This window comes from Phasianus colchicus, chromosome 18 (assembly GCF_987193195.1).
Source record: "Phasianus colchicus chromosome 18, bPhaCol1.hap1.1, whole genome shotgun sequence".
Lineage (NCBI taxonomy): Eukaryota > Metazoa > Chordata > Aves > Galliformes > Phasianidae > Phasianus > Phasianus colchicus.
Window position 1 is genome coordinate 10676271 of NC_143453.1, and position 22652 is coordinate 10698922.

Here is a 22652-nt window from a genome sequence, read left to right on the forward strand (position 1 = left end):
AAACTGCGTGGAAATCCCAGCACTGGGCTCATGCCCATGCCAAAGTAGTTGGGATGAGAAAGGGGATCCTGAGCTGTGAGTCTTCCCCAAAGGGCATCAATACAAGGAGTAGCTGGACACACTTCTTATTTTAATATTTTTTTGGAAACATTTCTTGGAGCCACTTGCCCCATCCAAAGCCAACCCACCCAGGCAGGCTGTGGCTCCCCGCAGGCGTTCTGGTGGCAAAGTGTGAAACTTTGCCCTCTGTGAAGCTTTGCACTGTGCATCTTGGCACAAGGATTGAGCTGCTGGAGCCCAGCTTGAGTCTGCTGCAGCAAAGGCTTCTGCAAGCCCTGGGAACCCTGTGGTTGCAGCCCTGCTGTGTGTAATGCACGGATGTGAGAAATGGCCGTGGGAAAAGAGCTGCAAGAGAACAGCTGACCTGTAACATCTTCGAGATTTGGTAGAAATTGGTGCTCTGTTGCAGTCAGTGCCACAGGAAAGAAGCTAAGAGGATTAAATGCCATTCACCATTGAGCAGCATCCTCCCTTCGTGCTGCTGCCGATCTGCTTAACGCACCCTCACCAATGGGAGGTGAGAAGCCTTGTCTGTGGTGTGGGGCTGTGGGAAGGGATGACCCTGAAGGTGAAGATAAAATGGCAACATGCGCCCTGAAGGGCTGACCCCGTGGAGTTAAGAGCAAAACTCTTCCAGATGGAATGGGCTCAGTGTTTATCTCTGGTCCAGCAGCTCCAGGGCTGCCCATAATGATCTTTTATCCTTTGTTTCCTTTGGCTGCAAAATGGGATTGAAGGCTGGAGTGGAACATGTGTCATCTTCCAGAAGCACCGGGAATGGGAGCAGAGGTCACTTGGCTGCTGTAAGACCCTGCTGCATTACTGGGGTTGCTGTAGGACCAGGCTGAACGGTGCTGCGTAGCAGTGGTTCTGCTCAGCCAGCACGGGGAGCAGGCTGGCATGGTGAACTGCAGCACAGAAGGATGGAATCGGTTCGTGCTCAGCTGTCATAAGAGATGCCGTTGTTTATCATTTCCGCTTCCATATATAAAAAGAAAGAAGGAAAGAACGAAAGCACATTTGCAGGCTCCTTTCTAAAGCAACTTTCGAGGCGATTTCCAAAGCTGTGGAGTATAATAACGTGTTAATGGGGAGGAGGGGACGCAGCTGCGACGTGTTGGCCGCGTTTGCCCCCGAGATGGCAGCAGCGGGGCCGTCGGGATGGCCGCAGCCATCTGCCCCGTCCCAGCGCGGGTCTCCGCGGGGACCGCGCGGTCTCCCGATGCGGACGATCCGCACACCGACCGCGGCGACGGGGCTGCACCTTGAGTCGCTGGCAGGTGGGGCCGCTCCTTCGCAGAACCAAGAGTTGCGGCGGGCAGACAGAAGCGCGGCACGGAGCTGCGGCGCAGACACGGCGGGGGTGGCACACGCTGCCGACGGGGAGCGATCGCTCCGCGCCGCCGGTGCTGCACGGCACCGCGACCAGACGGCGCTGCCCCCCACCCCCCAAAGCGGAGCGCAGGCCCCGCCCGCCTCATTAGCATCCTCCTTCCTCCTCCTCCTCCTCCTCCGTCCTCCTCCTCTCGCCGCCGGGGCGCTCCGCCGCCGCCCGCAGAGGTGCATGGCCGGAGCCGCGGAGCCGCGGCGGCCCCGGGTGGCAGCGGCAGCCGCCGGGCAGCGCTCCGCTCCGCTCTCGCAGCGAGTTGCCCGCTCCGCGGGGCGCAGCGGGGCGATGTGAGCGAGGAGCTTCCCGGCGGCGCGGAGCGTCCCTGGCGGAGCGGAGCCCCTCCGACCCCCGGCGGCGGCCGCAGCCCCGGGGCGGGAGCGCGGATGCGGCGCGGAGCCCGGCGGTCCGGCGGAGCCCAGCGCGGGGCCGGGACCGGGCCCTGCCGGGGCGGGCGGCGCGGGGCGGCGCGGGGCGCGGGGGGATGCTGAGCCCCGCCGGTCGGCCCCGCGCCCGCCGCCGGGAGATGCTCCTCGTGCTCGCCCTGTGCCTGGCGTGGCAGGAAGCGCCCGCGGCGCCCACCCCCGCGGCGGACGACATCAGCCGGGGAGTTGTGAGTGACCCGCGGCCCCCGTTCCTCTCCGCTTCGCTCCCACCCCGCCCGGCCCCCGCTTCGCCCCGCTCCCCCCCGCCCGTCTCCCGCTCCCGCGGTTCTGGGCGCGCTCCGCCGCTCCGTGCCCCCTCCGGCCCGCACCGCTGCACGGCACCCCCTCCGTGCGGCGCGTCCCTTTGCAACCCCCCACCCCGCGCCCTCCGCAGGGCGCAGCCCCCCGGCTCCCCGCAGCCCCTGCACGGTGTCCCTCCCCTCGCCCCGGCTCTGCGGAGCCCCAGTGCGTACTGTGTCCTCCCTGCAGCCGTCGTTCCCCGACACCCGGTGGCCCAACTTCCCCCACCCACCGGCCGCGGGGCGATGGCCCCAGCGGCGTCCGCACACGGATGGCTGTTTCCTGGGCGCTGGGTAAGGGCTGGCGTCTCGCAGAGCCTGTCAGCCTGCGGTGGGGGCACGCGGATGAAATGGCACGTTTGGGGTAAGAGCCATCCGTAGGGATAGGGGCAGGCGCAGGGATGAGGTGGGGGCTACTTTGCCGTGCTTTGCATAGTCCGGGTGGTTGGTGGTCCCGGTTCCTTGCCCTATTTGCAGGGAGGGAGAGGAGGGCTGTCAACGGGCGGCGAGGGTCAGCTCGTGCCACTGTCGGGTCTGGTGTCAGCTCTACGGGTTGAGATGGAGGCTTCCCTCTGGGAGGAGGAAAACTTTCTGGCAGCTGATGGCAAAGAGGAGACCTCAGCCCAGAGAGAACCCCACGGCCGCACCAAACCCGCCCGTCAGGATGTGGTACTGCTGTGCATGGCCGTCTGAGCAGTTCCAGGGCTGGAGCTGCCACTCTGGGGAAATTCTTTGAAATTCAGCAGATTTCACAGTGCTGGGAAGGAGAAGGCAGCTTGCGGCACGGTGGGGTTACCTAACGGTGGGCTCACGCAGAGCAGTGCACCAGGATGCTGCCAGCACTGAGCGTGTGCTCCAGGAGCTGCCTCCCAGCCCTGCCTGAGCTCCCACGATTTTCTGGCAGAATAGGAAATGTGGGAAAAATGAGGCACATCTGCATTAGTACGATGCATTTTCATTCCTCTCTAACCAAATGTTAAAGCTGGGCTTAATATTTTATGTAAACAGAGCATGAATTGGTGTATTCTGCCCCAATCCATTTGACTCAAACTTGGGCTTTGACCTGCTTTTACCCTTGGTACCGTGCGAGCTGCACACAGCTTTTACAGGTTAAGTGCTAACATCTGAGGGGTCTTATTAGCAACAGCAGGCAGCCCTCTGGCACTGAGGTGCTTTCTGTCCCGGGCTGGGTCGAGGCACAGCAGCTCCAAGCTGTGCTGGAGAGCTGTGGGAGCTTGCAAACAAGAGGTGCAAGGAGTGTGGCAGCCGTGGGATCACGGAGAGCTGTGCCATTAGCACTGAGCCCGCTGCGGGGAGAGTGATGTGCACAGTTCCCTCTCCTCTGGGCGTGCTTCAGGGGCAAATCCATCTCGCAGGCTTGTGGCAGCACGGCTGGGAATAGGAAGGGACTGGCTGGTTCATGCTCGTGCCCTGCAGTGAGCAGCAGGGAGCAGAAAATGCCAGGTATTGTCGGAGGTGTTTGTCAGGAAAATAGCAGTGTGGGGTAAGTGAGTGCTCTGAAAATGATTATTTGACATCCGCCTTATGAAGCAACTAAGAAATTAAAGATCTGTGATGCATTCCAACCAAATATTTGAAAACTAGGAAGCATGAAACCATGGCAATAGAATGCTCCGCTAACCTTTGAAAATCATATCCAGCAGTTCTCCGCAGTAAATGGAGCACAATGTCAGCAGAGCTCCCACGTCCCGCATCCCTCCACCGCCACGCGGGGCCGTGCTGTGTGCTCACAGCTCCTGCTGCATGCTGCGGTGGTGCCGGGCCAAATTAAAGTTCAGCAGAAGGAAAGAGGGCTATAATTCAAAGGCAGCTTTTGGTAGAGTGCTGCCCAAAGCAATATCATATTGAGTGATTCTCTGGATTTCATTACCAACGGAATGGGCTGCCCAGTTTATAAATCTAGCTTGATTATTAATGTTTTTATTGTTGTCCATTAGCTGCTCTAACAAAGAGAGCGTAAAATAGCAGATGGAATGGAGCCTGACTTGAATGTTTTCCTTGAATTTTAGCTCATAATTGGAGTTGTACCATTTTGCCTCTTGCACCGCTGCCTTTCCCAAAACAAACCCCCAAACCCTCCTCACACTGCACCGTGTTCTCACAAATCGCATCCATTCCCAGCCCTTTGACTTGGGTCTCCGGGGTCCAGGCAGCGAGAGCTTTACAGACGTTGGCAGTAACAAGCAATGAGAGCTCTGCCTTCCCTGGGCTTTGAACCAGGTCCAGAGGGAGGGCTGCCTTCAGCTTCTATTTTTCATAAGAGCTGACGGGGTGGAATCCGTACACAGAAGGTGCTGACCTGGAGACCCAAGGGCTGAAAAATGAGCTTAATGGTAAACCTGGGTTATGCTAGCTGTGCTACAGGTTCAGCACCTGTACACTGGGGAGCTGCGTGTGGGTCTGTGCCCAGAGCTGAGCATGCCATGTCCCAACAGAAATGCACTGTCCTGGGGCTGCACTGCGTGTGGTGGTGGTGGTGGTGGTGGTAGCGGCGGCATCACCAGCACCAGCCATCAAAGGATGAGGGAGTGCTGGGGGAGTTTCAGTCTGGCTACAAGAGTGTGGGTGCAGAAAGATGAGTAGGAGCCTCTTTATCCCACCCGTGTGGTTGGGGTGATGGGAGTTCTGCCCCAACCCCCAGTTCCTCCAGCTGGGGTGCGCTGGACATTCCTGGGGGCTTGCGTATGAGCGCAGCCACACGCTCACAATGCTGCTCTGTGTTGTCCCAGAGAAGTTGCTCCCAAGGGATGGAGGCATTTGCATTCATCCGTGGAGGCCGCGTCCCCCTCGCTGCCCCAAGCGGCTCTTTGTTCGGGGCAGGGCCCGCGCCTTTGTGGCAGCTTCTTATTTGAATCACAAGGATGTGCCGTGGGGAGAGCTGGGGGGCTGAGGACACAGAGCTGCCTCTGTCCCCACCTCGGGGACCCTCACCACCCAGGCACATCTCAGGAAGTGGGCTCCGTTTTGCTGTTCTGCAGCGCCCGCACTGCCCAAGTTGCAGCTGATGAAGCAGGAAGGCAGGGCATGCTATTGCTGCCATGCTGTGTGGCTGTGCCCATCCCTCCTGCCCCCCACACGTCTTCCCCGAGGCACGGCAGCCGTCTGGCTCAGGGCCCTCCTCAGCAAAGCCCTGGTGTGGAGATAGGCAGCTCCTTCTATCCAGAGAAACCACCAGACTTGTAGCCGTCTGTTGCTGCTAATGGGGAAATTAAAAATTGATAATCCCCATTGGAGCTTCCTTCAGCCTTCTGAAATGGCAAGAGTTTCAGGATGGGATTCTCAGTGGGTTCCCACGCAGTGTTGCTTTCAGGCCAACCGTATGGGGGGAGGACTTTGCCACCAGAGTGTGTTCCCTCCAGCTCAGAGCAGTGCCTGTCCCACGTTCATGAATTCCCCCCAAGAAAACCTAAGCCAGCATGGAAAGAAAAACTCTGCTGGTTACATTTTAAGGTACCTCTTGAAGCCAAAGTACAATGCAAAGTAAATTGGCTTGACAAAAGGCTGGCTGGGAGCTCCCAAACAGAAAGCTCCTGTGAAAACATTTAATCTGGTGTTAAAGCCTGGCTGATCTGAACTGTTACTTCCCTTTCAGATTTGATTTCCCCAGAATTCAAGGTGGAGCAAAGCTCTTCTGTCCTACACTTGGCTGCTATCGCCCAGCCGTGTGAATTACTCATGGGCAGTTAAGCTCAATTTTCCACTTTCACATCACTGGGGGCTTTCCCATGGCTGGGGGAGCTCTCGCCTTGCTGGGTGCTGCTGTACAAACTGTGCCTGATGTCCTCAGGGTGGGCTGAATGCAGCCAGGCTTCATGGGATCAGAACCCCCCCCCCAAGCCCTGATGTAGAGTGCCATGGAACTTTAATTCTGTGCCTATTTCCCCTAAGAACATAATGGGGTTCACACGATGGGGCTGCTGTGTGCGTGTGCCTACCTGACTCAGCCTTGCTCCTGCAGGATTTTCTTATTTTCCCTCATTAAATTGAGCATGCAAAGACGCAATGCAAAATGGCACGTTCCCATTTTTATGGCCAGTCTGGGCTCTTTGGGTCTGGAGCAAAGAGCCACAGAGCTGCCCTCCACAGCTGCGGGTGTCACATGTGTGACATGGCCACGAAGCCATGCTCTCGGATGTCCCCAGCACCCTGCTTTGTCCCCACAAGTTCATTAGTGCTGGCGGCAGCTCACTGTGAGTCATCGTGGGGCCGCACGCTAATTTCTCATTATTTACTCACTGGCAAAACTGCTGCGGGAATGGACTGTGCGGCTTGGAAAGGTCACACTGTAACCAAAGAAACCTTTATTTCTGGAGTGCTGTGGGAGTGGGCAGATGCCCAGCTGGGACCCGGGGACATCTGGCCTCGTGGGGTGACAGCATGGGAGGGAAAAGCCCTGCCCTTCAACCCAGCGCATCCCATGTGCGGCTCAGCGGTGATGGCCAACTTGGGCAGCTTCCTCGTCACCCCAAGGGCCTTGGGTAGGGGAGAGCAGCGCTGATTTGCTTTCAAAGTAACCCCAGATCTGATAGCAACAGTTCTCCAAATGCTTTCTTTAATCAAAATCACTGTAAATGGGTAGATTTGGGAGTTCCAGAAGCCCTTTCCAAAGCGCGCGTGCATCCGCGTGTCTTCTTTGTCCCAGATTTTTATGAGGATTGTCTCTGATTTCTGGGTCAGAGAATTAAGAGATTTGATGTTACATTAAAAAACCACACCAAACCACATACGCGAAGTTAAATCCAGTGCAAAACAAAGCAGGCGTGCGGGGGCGAGGGAGGAAGCTGCCAAAGTGGAGCAGAACTGGGAGATTTAGGTGAGCATCGCGAGAAGCCGCCTCCAACAGCAGGTTTGTGCAGCAGTCCTGCAGAGACCAACATGGAGCAAAGGCTCACCCAGGAGTGTGGTCTCAGATGGGACTGACAGTTCGATTAGCCGTGGTGATTTAGCAGAAGAGAGCCTGATTAAATCTGAGGAATTTCCTGCATCAGAACGGACCACGGGCACAGCAAATCGTTCTTCCAAGAAGCCTGGAGATGATCTATGGCACCTGGCAAGAATGGTGCCAGTGAGGTGATTTGGAACGTGGCAGTATGTTGGTGCATTTTAGTTTTGTGGAGTTTTTTTAAACTGTTTTTCAAGAGGGAGTTTCTGCCTGTTGACTGCCAGCGCTCAGGCAGAGCTCTTCACACCATCCGACATATTATTTCATCCTCACAGTATTGATCTTTTGGGTGAACAAAAGCAATTTTTCTTGTGTCACAGGGTCTGTGCTGGAAGGTGATGAACACGTTTGGATTATATTGTCTCGTTATTTAACAACCCTCAAATGGCATCTCCTGCTGTTCACCTCCCAGCTGCTGATGATCACCCACAGCCCAGGCTCTGCCATCGCACCCTCGGATAACTCTGCAATTTGAGGGCATCTTTTGCAGCCTTTAAGGTGTTATACTGCAAGGTGCTTCCATTACCCAAAGCACAGGAGGGAGATGAGAGGTCTGGATTGCTTTGGTGGAGTTCTGAAATACTGTTTGTAGCTGCTGCCTTGATTTGTGGAGGTTGCCTGTCCTGCACTACGGTAGAGGCATCCAACCCTTACACAGTTTCTTCCCATCCCAAACCACTCAGCACTGGATTTTTCCCACTTTTCTCACCACCAAATGCCCCTTGCTGGAGATGGAAGATTGCTGGTAGATCAAAAGGAAACTCGGTGACTTGTTGCCTGCCTTTGGGGACCTCACTGTCATTGGTGCTTGGAAGTTAGACAACAGATCTGGGAGATGTGCTGGCACTGAGCAACCTTGGAGGATCCTGAATGGGATAAAAAATGGAAAGGAGCAGCGCACATGGGGTCTCTGCTGGGAAGAAAGCCTGGAAAATCTCATTGGAAGAAGCATGCATTTGATTGGCAACTACAGGCTATGCAAAGCACTGCAAGTTTTAGGCTTCACTGCCTGTTGGCAGACTTGGAGTACCTGCATATCACTTGATCCTTCATAAAGAAGTGTGTTTCTCAGTGAGATGCTGTCACAGGCACAAGTACTGCTGCTGGGGTGCCAGCTGGAGGGCACCTCGGGAGGCTGCTTCTTGTTTCCCACAGAGTCAAAGCTGTGGCATGTGGGCAGCTCTGCTGGGCCCCTGCACACTGAAGGCTTATCACCTGGATACCAAAAAACTCGGAGCTGTGCTTACATGAAAGGTGTAACACAAGCAAATGCTCTTTTTGCCCTACTGTAGCTCCTGGGAAGTTTGGTTATAGACTTTGATGCCAAGGGGAAGATGGAGAGCAAAAAAGACACCGTGATTGCTGGAGGTGGTCCCACCATGGCTCGTGGTCTATTACCTGTGAGATCTGGAGTCAGTCAGACGTAGGAAAGGCTGCCAGGTGTCGGTTATTATCGAGAGAGAAATAAAGCAGCCTCTGCTGGTTCTCTGTAGTCCTCTATGAGGCCTTGTAGCCCACACTGGCAGCTGAGTGGGGCGGTGGGGAGCTCCCACCTTGCATAGGCTCCTTGGCTCCTTCCCAGCCCGCTCCCTGTGTTTGCTGTATGGTCGCAGTCCCCCTGGCACGCTCACCACAGAAGGGTGGTCGGCGACGCTGCTTGAGACACATCTTTGCTTCTTTGATCATTTCTCTGCACTAAATTGTCTCTTATTTCTCTTGCTTGTTCTCCACTTTGTTGTTGCCTGGCAAATTCCCTGTTGCTCTGTACCAAGCTGTGCTGTCTCTCCCTTTGCATCCTCCATGTCAGAGATGCTTTTTTTGTTCAAAAGCGAGAGGAAATTGGGTTCACAAAAGGGAAATCCCTGGCAGACACACTGATGAAATGGCAATGTGTTTTGTAGAAAAGCACAGCAGAAAACAGTTAGGTGGGTTGGGACTTCTACTACATTTTGTTTATGCTGCAGAAATGTATCCTTCAGGCCTGATCAATGAGAGTCCAAAACAAGGAATCATCTTGCATGGCCTCAGCCGGCACTGAAGTGCACAGCAATCCCACTCTTCCTTGTGGGCTGTATGCACATCTTATTTCATGACACAATGACAGCCCTATCAGACAATATGTCGCATTTTTGGCATTTCTGATGTTCCTCGTGCTTCGGTTTGCCCTCATTCAGTGTCCAACAAGATCAAGATAATCTAGAGTAAATCAGCTGCCGTGCTCCAGGGTCCCTTCCAACTCAAAGGATTCCACGATTCTATAACTGCATAGTTTGGCTCCTGAGAGCTGCTGTGCTCCCCATCAAACCACGGCAGTGCACGGGGTCGTGTAGTGGAGGAAGGAGCGTTTGCTGCCTCGTCTCGGGGTTGCAGCAGGAACACGAATGCCGCGCAGGCACTGGTGTTGTGCGGTTGGTCTGAGCCGAGCCGCCAGCGCTTGTGCTGCTGTTGGCAGCTGGAGCTGAAGGCTGTTTGTCCCTTGCTCGCTGGCAGCACGACGGGGACATCTGGAGCCAAGCAGCCTGGAGATGGGTGACGATGGGTCGTTGCTCCCATTCAGACCCTTCTCCGGAGACCTTCTGCTCCACATCGCCTTCCGAGCGAGCGGCCGGGAGAGCCCGGGGGGGGCCGCTGCGGGAGCTCCGCGGGCGCCGCTCGGGGGACGCCGCGCTGTCCCGGCGGTGTCGTGCCGCTGCCCTCTGGTGGAAACCGGGGAAACATCCGAGGAAACGCGCCCGTGCCGGGCTGCGTGGGGAATGGGGAGCCCGGCTGGGCTTTGGCAGGGGCTCCAACCCTCCGAGCCACTCGGTGCCGGCCGCTGAATGGCTGCAGGGCAGCAGAACCCGTGCTTTAAGCAGGGAAAGTTTGCAGAGTGCCTCATGGAGCTCCTTGCTCTTACTCTGCGGTAATTCTCCTCTACCTCTCAGCAAATCTCTCCATCAGTATCTGCGTAACCTTTGACTTTCTCCTTCACATTTCTCTCCTATCTCATGCGTTAATATCCTCTGGCTGAAAGAAAGAAAAAAAAAAAAACCAGCTTCTGCTTTAAATTCTAGCCTGGCTCCTCCTGCATCCCTCAGCACTCAGCAGCTGCCCTTCCACTCGGGCTCTCCTGGAGGGAACTTTCACAGTCCCAGTGACACTGGTAGAGGTCATTGCTGCCAGCCCGCGGCACAGGCTGGGCATCGTAGGAGTGGGACAGGAGCCGGAGCTGTGGGAGCTTGGGGGGGAATTCCTCAGAGCCCTCGGGGTGACCTGCCTGCTGCCCTGCTGTGTCATGCTTGTCTGGGCAATCACAGAGTATTATTTCTGCTTGTTTGTTGGGAGGGCTTTGTTCTCAGGGCAAGGACATCTGCTTTCTGGTAGTTCTGGGGTCATTTCTCAGCCTCTAGGTTATCTAGACCCAGTTGGTACCCAAACCTCAGCAGTCCTTGGCTCATTGCCTCTCAGTGAGGAACAGCACTGTATTCCCAACACTGCGTGTGAGGAATTCAACGCTGGGAGCCAGACATGCTGGGAGCCAGGGGGCGAGAGCTGAGCCCATCTTCATGCGCTCAGAGCATGGATCACTTTCAGAGCCAATAAACACAACTGTAGAAATTTAATTGATGTTGTAAAACCCTTTAAAGTGGAGTTTCTGGCAAGCTTACCAGCCCCACCATGCAGGCGGATAGGACGCCTGAGCAGCCTCTGCAGGGAACTGTCACAAGATAACAAATGTTTCTTTGCCCAGACGGGTGTGAGGACAGCAGAGGCGATCGATGTGGCACATTCTGCTCCTCCAGGGAAGCCTTGAACCCCAAAGAGAAAACAAATTGGCAGCCAGCTCCCGGCACATCAGCTCAGGATGCTGCATGGTGCTGGGAGCAGTTGGGAGGCAGCTGGGAGGGAGGGCCACCTGGGCAGGGTGTGGGGTGGCCATCAGCCGTGAGTGCTGAGCAGAGGTCACATCCATTTGCAAATTGATCTTAATTGGTTTACAGCAAAAAGGAAAAAGAGAAAAATTGACCCAAGGACAGAAGGCATTGCACTCCCTGGGTCAGGCTGGAGGGAGCTGACCTCGGGCTGAGCAGCCACAAGAGCAGCTGCAAACAAATCCTTTAAGAACTCTCCCAACATAAATAAACATGGAAAATAAATGATGTCCCCGGCACGCTGCCCTCAGCTGATGGGAAACAAGCTGCATTAACAACAGAGTTCAATAACCTGGAAGTGCCTCAAAAGCGATCTGCTCGCCAGCCCCAGGAGCCAGGGGTGGGAGTGCTGCCTGGGATGAACACAAAGGGATCAGGGGACGCACTGAGCCGAGAGTGGGGGAAGTATTCAGACGTGGGTTGTTGCAGTGACGGCTTTCCTATGAGGAAAGCAAAAAGGGAGGCGTTGGAAGCGCAGGGCGAAGGCGAGGGGAGGAAGCTGGTTTTTTGTGCTAAATTTTGCAGCTGTGACCTGGGAACATCGCCTCTGTTTACGCGAGTAGTCATATTTTCTGCAGGGGAACGCACTGAGAGTTAAGATGAGGACACATGAAACCTCCTAGGGCACTCAGTGATGTAAATTTCATCCCAAACCGTGCAGAAATTGGTGCCCAGTGTGTAAAAGGTTTTTTTGGCTGCAAACTTCCCTGGAGGCACCTCTGCCTTTGGGGTACGGGCAGCTGGTGTGGGAGCAACAGCCACAACACTTCAGGGGAGACCGTGGTAGGAGATGGTACCAGGGACCTGCAAGCATGCAGCTGGTGCCAGGGAGAGCAGGGAGAGATGGGAGAAACAGTGAGTGCCAGAGCTCTGTGACCGCTCATTTTCCTTATGCTTTGTGTAGCTGTGGGTAGCTGTGGTAGGAACAATATGGATTTTAGTTTTCAAAGCAGGGAATTTGTCTGGCTGTTGGGCACAGAACCGTGAGGAGAAGCTCCTTTTTATGGCAGAGAGCTCATGGGTGTTTCATGGGGTCGGTCTGCCTTGCTCTGTCCCATTGGGTTGTGATGGCTCGTGCCTCTCGCTCGCTCTGTGCCAGTGCTGGGGCATCACTGTGTGCTGGACTGTGGGCATGGCCAGGTCCCTGTGTGTTTTGTGGATGGGAAATCGTTGCTGCCTTTGTCTGGTGAAGTCCTTTGGCACTGGCAAATGAAAGCATGGCTTCCACTTCTGCAAACTTCTGGCTCCCCTAAATGAGCTGGCATTTTCTCAGCCCTCCCCGAAAGCTCCTTTTGATGCAGTCATGTTTGATTCAGTGCTCCCCCTCACTGGAGTGACCCAATACATGCATGTGCTCTTTCAGTCTCTGCCTTGGTGTCCTTGGTTACATTTCCTCTGTGTTTTGATGAACCCCTGTGGTCTTTCTCTGCCCTTTTTGGCCAATCCAGAGCAGATCTATCTATGGGAACAGCCAGCCTATCCATGGAAATGACCAGCTTATCCATGCCATTTTTCTTAAGAGTCCCAAGCAGACACCCCCAAAAGGATTCTTGACAGTAATGCCTTAATGTTGAACATCCAATAATGGGTGTGCTTAAATTAATTATTTTCTTATTACAAAGCAATAGCAAAGCAAAAGCTCTTACTTAATTGCTCAGTCCCAGCATAGTGTCATGCTGCTGGAGCATCTCCCTGCTTGGGGAGCTGCTTGTCAGGCACCTGGGGGGGCTGCCCATGTCATAGCAGTGCTGGAAAGTAATTGCCAGGCTCGTTACTACCGACCTGCTAATGAGCCAGGCCTCTAGATGCAGGTGTGCTCTCCTGTGTTCTCCCTGTGCAGCTCTGGCTGCCTGTAGGGATGAGGAGATGTTTTGACCTTCAGATCCCAGGTGCTTTATGACCTGCTGCCTGATGCCTTCAAAAGGAGTGCCAAGAGCAGGGCAGCTCCTCCTGGTACAGCTGGCCTTGCTGGGACCAGTTCATCTGCACCAAGCACTGGGCAGCACGCGAAGCCACGACTGACCTCAGCAATGCCAGAAGCAGCTCCCCCAGCTCTGCATTAAGGCAGCACCACCAGAGCTGCAACGTTCCCCATAGGTGAGCAGTGAAACAGCTTAATGGTTTCTGCCACTTGACAAATGGTTCCTGACACAGCCGGGGAGGTCATCGGATTTCCCCCGGAGCCATTTGTCTTCTCTTGCCTGGTGTGTTTTGTGTTCGGTGCTGATTACGCACGGGGCAGCGTGTGGATGGTCCCAAGGGCTGCTCTGCCTGCCCCAGGGTTGGGGGCTGAGGATCGGTGAGTCCAGCCCTGTGCACGCCCCGTGTTTAAAATCACACTGGCGTAGATGGAGCATTAGCTCTCAGCGCTGCTGGCGAGCGCGTCGCTGCCGATTTGCCGACGTGGGGAGGCTGATGGGAGGTGACAGCTGGGGAATGCGCAAGAGAGACAGCAGCCAGGTCCAACAGCAGCACCTTGCTGCTCAGCACTGGGCTCTGGGCTGGGCTGGGTGTGTGTGTGTGCAGGGCCCTGTGCTTCCATTGGGACCTGTCCTTAGTGAAAGGCTGGAAGCACTGTGAGCTCCAGGCAGTTTTGCATGGGAATCAGTACTTTTGGCCTCACTCTGCGTGGTTAAAGTGCAAAACAAGCAAATAAACAGAAATCTCCAAGCAACCGAACAGCAAGACCTTGAGAATAAGATCGAGTGAGATGGAAGAGTCCTGTAATGGGGTCAGTGTTGGGGCCTGGGTTTGTTGTCCCAGGGGGAGTGACCGTGCAGGGGGTGCAGGATGGGTGCAGAGCCCCAGTGCATCACTTGTGCCACCCCTGGGCCTTACTGCCAGAGCAGCAGAACTACTTTGGTCATGTCCTGGCGTTGCTGGGAGCTGCTGGGTCTCTTCCAAGTGGCTCACATGTGGATGGAGGGACGGGTCTGCCTTTCCCATCTCATCAGCTGCTGAGCTTGATTAATTCATCTATACGTTAAACTCTCCTGAAATTGGCCAATTTTGCTGAGGTTTAAAATAGATTATATCCATCATCTACGATTGGTTTTGCAAATAACCGCTTGGCGGCTCCTTAAAATGTTAAAGATGGGAGGTAGGCTTCACATTGCCAAGGAGAAGATGTATTTAAAAAAGATAATATGTCTTCTGTGTGAGCTCAAATGAGGAAATAGATGCTTGTGAAGCTCCTTAAAGCATGGATATGTCAAGAGCAAGAAGATCACATTTGTTTTTCGTTTGTATGCAAGGTGAAGGAAGGGCAAGCTTTTTTTTTTTTTTTCCTTCTCTGAACATTTGCAGTCTTCCATCCCAGAACTGGTGATGATTGCTGCAGGACGACCTGCCTGGGTCAAGGTGACATACTGAACCTCAAGTACCTTTTGCTCCCAGACAAATTCCAGTGATCTGACTTTGATACCTCTGCAATGCATCACCAGTACAAATTGGGAACTGGAGGTGGAATATATGGACAATGGCTGTGAAGCAGCATCGATCTGGGCTCTGCATGGCCCTGGGAAAGGCCAGCTGCTGCTTTCCCAGCACCCAGCAGCTTTTTTCATTGATTCATCTCTGATTTGGGTAATTGGCTTCTGCATATCAGGTCAGGAAGTGCAGTAGGAGCTTGTTCGTTTTTTTTTCCTCCTTTCTTTTTGGACATTTTTCCTAGTTTTGAACAAAGGACAGCTCTTTCAGGTGGCAGTCAGTCTGATCCATATTGATAGCTTAAAATCGCTGACTCAGCACATGTGGATTCCATTCAATAATGAGTAATTTATTCACATGTCTAAAGCTTAAGCACCTGCTTAGTTCTCATTGACCTCATTGGGTGTTGGACAGAATTGCTCGCTGTAGCGAGACCAAAAGACTGACAGCAAGAGGGAAAGTTTCCACCTCGAGGCACCTCTTGCTTGACCCATGCATTTTTAATACAGCTTCACCGTGGGAATATTGCAAGGAAGGAGGGGAAGGTAGAAGCATGACTGTATGCATGGCTGTGCTGAGTCCTGATAGTTCTGCTGGGATGGAGATTGCGCCAGTGAATTTCCCTCTAATTTTATTTTATTGGAAGGAAAAAAGGAGGCAGCCACATGAAAAATTAAGGTGTTGTGCTGCATATATTGCATAATTATAAAAGCTGGCAAATGCTGTTAGAAGAACCTGTTTATTAAATGTGTGTGGGGAGAACTAGAGGCATCCCTGGCACAGCTGGGGCTGATGCTGTGCTGCATCTCCCCGAGGCTCTTCATTACGACTCCCAGCCAAGCAGTGCAGCACAGAGGCAAGTGGTGATGTTGCCTTCGGGGTGCTCTGGTACCACGTTCAGGTGTCAGCCACCAAGAGGGCTTCCAGGCCTGCTGCTTTGGAGGAGCCGATGCCTCGTGGAACGCTGAATTATTTACCAGTAGTTTTGTCAGTGGCTGGAGTTAAAATGTATGTGTAAAATAAAGGTTTTCAATAATGAAATAAGGTAACAAAAAAGACAAAGCCATTATATGCATAATTAAAATGATGCATAACGATGTGTTCTTTACGTCGCTGCTTCAGCATCTCATCCGGCTCATTAGGCTGAGTAATCTGCTGGCGGGAGGAGCTGTGTGCTGCTGGGGCAGAGCCCCGCCGGTCCCTTGGGGACACAGTCCTGCCAGTGCCTTCTGCTCTCATTTCTGGCTTGGAGAGTGGGCTTCATACGGAAAGGTGGAAAGACAAAGTCTTAAAACTTTTTTGTCACGTACCTTCGTTAGCATATGCCTGATTCAAGGTGCTTGCAGCCTTTGGAGGGCGTGCCAGGGGGATTTTATACATCCCATTACGAGCAACAGTAAATATCTCCTCTTTGTCTATTAACTAATCCACCTCTTGGCATGGTGCGGAGTGCGGGCACGGCTCTGCAGTGCGTGCTGCAGGAACAGCTCTGAGCAGCAGCCCTCCCTTGGGCATGCAGCACACTGATGGCTGGGAGCTGAGGCAGCTGTTGAGCATCTCCTTGCATGGATGCAGGGGAGAAATCCCAGCCCTGTGCATCCCCTGAGTCCTATGGTTTTGCCATGGTTTCGGAGGAGCTGGGACTTCACGTGCCCTTCTCCTGATGTGCTCCTTCCTAAATTCACCAATCCAGAAAGTGGCAAGTAGGGAAGGGAGGTGGCTTTCCAAGCAGAGCCCTGAGCGTGCTGGGATCAGCGCATCTCAGTGCATCAAAAAACAGAGTCAGGATCCAGTAGAACAGTGCTGCAGGTGGCTGCTGGGGTAGCGCGCAGAAGCAGAGGTGTGATTTTTGGTGGTGCAGCTGGATCAGCTTGGAAAGAGCAGAACTAGGTTGGAATTTTGCAGTGGTGGAAGTACTTTTGTGCCTGCAAGCAGATCTGCTCCCAGTGCCCCAGCACATCCCATGGGAGCAGATCTGCTCCGTCCCCATGTCTGTCCTGCAAAGAGCAAATGCACCCGGCTCCCTCCACCATGCAGCCATCAGCATAGGAGATGCTGCTTCTGGATGGAAAAATTCCTTCCTGGCACTTGTCAGTCAGTAATTAGGACCTGATATATGTGAACTGATTTGATTTCTTTCTATTTTCCCTCATGCCATTATCTGGATTTGTATGGCTTAAAATATTCTGATGGTCATAAAATTATCTTGGCCTTTCTAAAAGTCAATACTTGCTACTTAGTAAAACTGAGCCTATGGGCTGGAAAAGATTCAAGTCTTGCTAGCTTAGCTAAAAGGCATTAATTCACATAATCTATACATAACAATGCCAGCCTGACTTGCGGCATGCCCTGCCTGCAAGATTTCTTCCCTTGTCTGCAAGACAGAATTTGGACATCTTCTTTTATTGCTTGGAAACTCAGCTTGATGGAAAGGTTGTCCAGAGCAGAGTGAGGTTTGCTTCCTTCCTACAAAGCTACAGGAGCCATGGCACTTGCTGCAATGGGGTAAACGGGGCTTGTGGGGAGATGTCCCCATTCCTTCTGCTGTGGGAGAGATGGAGCTGGGGGAAGCTGGATGGCTGGGGTACATCAGGCTGTGAATGGTGGGAGGAGAGGGTTCATCTTTCCCTGTGGGGTGGACAATAATGTAAATGCTTAAACTTGCATTGCATTCAACTTTTTTTTTTTTAAATTTATTTTTCTTTGGTTATTTTTCCAATTAAAATTAAGTCAGATTAATAGCTGGATCAATAAATTGGCCTTCCTTTGGAAGTTGCATCTCTTTGGGAAGGGGCTGTGTCCTACTGCTGGGTTTGCTCAGGGACAGCTTCCTGCTCAACTGGGTTAATTGCTCCCAGCGGCAGATCTGCTCGCGCTGAGTCTGCATCCTTGCCATGGAGAAAAGCAAGGGATAATGTCTGCTCTGGTGGCTGTGGCTTCCTGCAGGAAATAATGAACAAAACAGCTGGTTTGTTATCATGGTCAGACAGGTCTCGGGATCTAACCAGCTTAGAGCTGTCTGAATGCTCTCTCTGCTCCTTCTGTGAACTTCTACAAAGCAGATATGGATTTGTGGAAGGTTGCAGGTAGCTGGAAAGGTCAGATTGCCATGCTCCCTGTGTTAAAGAGGAAATAACACTTATTTAGTGGTGTTTTTATAGCTCTCCTGTGCTCACTGCAGCTCGAGCACAGCAGCACATTACCTCTCCCAAGCAAAGCAGGAAGAATGGAAATGAGGAGGAGCAAGGACTCGCTGTGCTCTTTGTTAAAGAGAAGGCCATCGCCTGTCATGTGCAACAATCCTCTTGCATGCTCAGGGCTGAACCCAAAGCTTTGCTTTATTTCCTCCAAGAACATCCTCATTCCATCTTCTTCAACCTTTCTATTGGGTTTTTCTGACCTCTCCCCATCGCTGTGCCCCAGGCAATAGGGTGCAGGACCAATGGACTCGCCTTGCAGCTGCAGACCAATGCTGGGCACTGCTTACTCATGGTTCAGCAGGATGTGATTCCATCCTTGTGGGGCACAGGGCAGAAGGCAATGGGCCTGGCAGCTGCCTTCCATACAGCTCACAAATGGGATGTGATCCATCCAGCAGCCGCTCAGCATGTGGGGTCACACTGTGCTTGATGGGGTGCAGATGGTCACCGTGACACCTTCAATCAAATGTGATGACAGCACTTGTGTCAAGGAGCCCAGGCAGTGAAAATATATGGTCCTTAAAAAAAAGAAGAAAGGGGAAGGAAAAAAAGGGCAAAACAAAGCTGGTGTGATTAAATGTATGCAATTTAGCAGATGGGATTTCTGCTTTGGCCTGACGGAGGGTTGTTCAAGGAGTGTCTCTGCCTTTCACATTCACAGATGAATGCAGAACTCTGTGTGATGACTTTGGCTGGTGTCAGGCGTTACCTGGGTGGTTCTTGCCAGAATGAGGCTGGGGGGGGGAGTGCTGGGAGGTGAATTTCCCCATAAAACTCAGCAGTGCACTGGGGCCGTCCACCTTCACCAGGGTCTTCTTAGCCCCATCACAGTGTGGGGCACTGCTGGGAAAACCAGACCCCTTCACCTCAGTATCTGCTACTGCAATAGATCTAATAGGTGTGTGAAATCTGGCTGTCTGTGTGCATTGTGTGCAGACAGGTGAAGGATGCCTCTGACTGTGTCAGGCTGTATCAGCACCGTGGAGAGGCCACAGAGAATTGGGGATATTTTCCCATTAGAGTCTTTTCAAATATGTAAGTTTTATAATCTTTTCATTTCATCATTTACTGCACAGCGGGAGAGAGATGATCTCTGTGCATAAATGCGACGATTTCCAGCCATGCTGGGGTGGGGGTGTGCGGAGACGCAGGCAGGAGGACTGGGGGAAGCAGGCTCATTTGTCACAAGCCTGGAGCATAAAATCACAGGCACCAGCTTTAATTTGCACGTTGGCACGAGTAGGGCGGCAGCAAATGAGGATATCGCTGTCATTGCAGTCAGAGGTGATCCATGGTGTTGCACAGGGCTGGGATGGCACAGATTGCTGTCATGCTCGACTGTGTGTCAGGGCTTCGGATTGCCTCTTGTCCTGCAGAGGCTTTGCAGGAGCAGTCGGGGCATTCCTGGGGAACAGCATCCCAACCTGCACAGGGCACGGCAGCGTGGTTTGTCCTTCAGCACACAGCTCCCGAGTGCCCCGTCCATTCAAAAAGGCATGAGTCACAACAACAATATTTTGTACCTATGTTCTTCAAGGGAACGTTAAAAGCCACTGAAATATTATTTATTATCTGCAGCCAGAGGCTGGCTGTGCATAAAGCACTGCTCTGCAGGATGACTGACATGCTGCTCGGCCGCTGCCTTCGCTCACTGCAGCACCCCGGGGCCTTCTTGCTGCTCCTGCTGGAGCCAGGAGCAGGGGCACTTCATTATGGACATTGCTGCTCACGTGTGATGCTCGTTTGTGCTCAGTGCCTGGCCAAGACTGGCCCCACAGTGCCCTCTTTGGTTTTAGGAGCACAAGGATCACTTTTGCCTGGTGTCCTGATTTGCACGAGGGATGTAACGTAAGGCGCTGACCTCAGCCCTGCACAGGAGCATGGAGGTGGTCCTGGGAGCCCCTGACAGCCTCTGCTTAACTGAATCCTGGTTCTGGTGCTGCTAAAAGCGAGCTCTGTGTTGCAGGGTTTGGCTTGTTTGCCAAAGTTGGGAACTCTGTGATTTTAATCTCTCGGAGGAGGTGTAGGAGGTGTGTGTTTGTCTGATCCTGCTTTGCTCTGGCTGCTTTCTGTAGAACTGCTTTGGTCCAAGGTCACAATTAACTTGAATTCTCACCAAAAGCAGAGGCTCCGTGGCCACAGGGAAGGGCGCTGGGCTGGTGAGAGCAGCCTACCTTATTCACTTCTGGTAGTTTGTTTTAATACATTCCTATATCTTTGTCATGGTTTGCCAATTGCCCAACATCCCCCAGTGATCCGGGAGTTGTTTTCATCTCCCTGCATTTGGAGGGCAGTTTCTTACAGCCCCTCCAGCCCATGATTGCTCCTGGAGTATTACTGAAGAGTTCCTGCTGTTTTCACCATAGGGCTGGTCACCCACAGACTGCCACGCTGCTGCTTCCCTTTGATTTAATAGCCTTGCCCCTGAACAGGAGACTCTATTTTTTTCTGTTCAGCAGTTGCCCACAGCATCAATAATTGCTCAAGACACTTGTACAGCTAATAGAAAGATCCTGTCAACAAGGGAAGCTCATTGTAATACTGCTGTTTTAAAAAGCTTGCGGAAGCAAGAAAGCCATCCAAGTAGCAAATGTGGTTTCTCCTATAGAAACACAGATCCAGGGACAAGAGACATGAGTGAGCTCTATTTCACACCCCAGCAAAGCTTCTGATTTATTGATTTCTTAATGTTGCGATACTTTTGTTGCTAAATACTACACGGGAAGGCACAACTAAGCCCCGATGTGAGGGCTGCTGAAGCAAACACAGCGACAGCCTGTGCATCAGACCTAGCACATAGCACGGCGATGAGAGCTTTTGAATTCCCATTCTGTGGAGAACGACAGAATTTCTGCAATCTCTCAAAAAGGAAACCAAGCCACACCCTGAGCATATTTAAACAGACAGTCTGTGTCCTGAGGTTATCTTGAAAACCAAAGCAACCGAGCAGGAGGGAAGTGGGCAGCAAGAAAGCACCGATCTTATAGCTGGTGAATGGAGCAGGGCTGTGCAACTGGGCAGATTTACAGAGGGAAAATGTTGGTGGCTCCTGTAAATGGAGATATAGTAAAACTGTGCTGGAAGTGCAACTCTGAGGCCTGGGATAGGGGCTGAGAGTGAGAATGTGGATGGCCAAAGCAAACAGGTCTCGGTGGTCATGCTGCAGAAAGTCAGCTCAGGAGTCCCTCCTGGAGGAGACACCGTCCTGGTCAAAGATGTAGTAGATGGAAGGAGGGAGAGATTTGTTTTGATGTATAACAGTCTGTTCAGTTAGCTACCAGACGTGGCTCGTTTAATGACTGAAACCAAAAGAGTAGGAGCTCATCTCGTTGACACCAGCAGCGAATACAGATGAATGGCACTGCGCTCTCATTGTGCCATTGACTTTCCCTGCCGGCACTGCCAGCAAACGTGCAGTTCAGGTCCAATGAGACAGATGGGTTTGTTAAGAAATAACAGGACCTCTGAAGTCACCCATAGGACAGCCTTGCTGTATATCCTCACTTTGCTGAAGAGCAATTTGTTCTTTTGAAATAATTCATCACTCTCTTGCTCATCTTGGTCTTGGTCCAGCTGGAGGGTGGGGAGCGCTTGGGAGTTCTCTGTGCAATCTGCTGTGGTGATGTCAGCAGCCCAGCACCGATTCCTCAGGAGGTTTGGAGCTGTTCATGGCACGTCCCAACAGCTGTGTGTGGAGATGATCCAAGGAGGGCCACCATGGCAGAGCTGCAGTCCTGGCTCATGTGGTGGAGGCTCCCAGGGGGGTGGGTCCCCGTGGGCAGGGGGCAGCAGCTGGTCCCTACCATCTCTTGGTGTGTGGGGCAGAAGGGAGGAGGAGCACAGGGAGGAGATGAGCTCCTGCTCCCGTGGTGCATCCCCAGCAGATGTTTCCTGAGGACCACCTTCCAGCTGGCTCTGCTCCCCGCCGGCTGCTCCTCACTCTGCTGAGTCTTGTGCAAATCCATCCAGGAAAGTATGGACGTTTCTGTGTCCTGTGCCCAGAAATCCCTGGATTTGAAAAGTCTTGGCCTGGATTTTCCTTCATACAGAGATTTCGGGGGCAAGGCAGCCTCGTGCCTTGATTTATTTCCCTGTGCAGAGCAGGGAGAGCTCTCCCCTGGTTACGTGTGGATGGCGGCCAGGCACATAGGGAAGGGACTCCTTCTGGGTTCCCAAATGCTGGAAGAACTGCAGATGGCAACGTTTCCTTTAACTCTGTGCTGCATCAGAGGTTGGGTTTGATGCCTCACCCACGGGGCAGCTCAGGGCAGCCTGGTGCAGGGACAAACTGATACATCCCACTGGCTGCACTGACCACACACCAGCTGCACAGGAGCAGGGCTGCCTTCACAGATGACCTTACCTGACAGCTTGCATGGTTTGGAGCTGTTTTTGTAGAGAGAGAAAAGAATGTTAATTTGGTCGTTTACCTAGCATCCCACCGCAGCTCCATGGGCTATTGTATTTTCCTCTTTTCCTTTCCAAATAACTAATTGGCAACAAAGATGTTTCACCGTGACAGGCAGCATTATGTAAAACTATTTGATTAAAAAAAAAAAAAAAAATCCTCTATTCCTATTCCCATTGAAACTCCTTTTTTTGATGTCCTGTGGAGTTTTAATTACACAAAATGTTTCATCATTTGTTGCCTTTGCATGGAAATTTTTGGGATGTGATGAAAAACTTCTGGTGATTGAAATTGGTCCAAAAAGCCCAGTGTCTTAAAGCTTCGCAAAGGGAAACACACTTTCATATTGAAAATACAGAAGTAGCTGTATTTTTTTTTAAGTTTTGTCAGTTTTTCGTTCTCTGGAAAGAAACATAAACCAACTCTAGTAAGCACTGCTCCCCTATTCTGCCTGCCTTGTATGGATGGGAATCGATTCTTTGATCTTCAGTTCAAAGAAGCTGAAAACACGGTTTGTTTGGTCCACAGAGGATTTATATCTTCTTCTGCAGCATCCCTTGATTACCTCTG

General features: G+C 52.6%; 1 protein-coding gene across 6 annotated transcripts in view; it reads left to right on the top strand.

Annotated features, from left to right (window-relative positions):
- Window positions 1-1222: 1222 nt before the first annotated feature.
- The window catches only part of MMP17 (matrix metallopeptidase 17), a 45705-nt gene continuing 24275 nt past the window's right edge, over window positions 1223-22652 (top strand). For 2 of the 6 annotated variants that reach the window (XM_031592735.2, XM_090120754.1), the window contains exon 1: window positions 1922-2060. In XM_031592735.2, the coding sequence (XP_031448595.1) occupies window positions 1932-2060 (129 nt within the window). In that variant the 5' untranslated portion in view covers window positions 1922-1931. Of the gene's footprint in view, window positions 1341-1921; window positions 2061-2442; window positions 2536-12602; window positions 13143-19721; window positions 19863-22652 lie in introns of those variants that run through there. The other 4 variants (XM_090120757.1, XM_090120755.1, XM_090120756.1 and 1 more) reach the window with 4 other exon arrangements.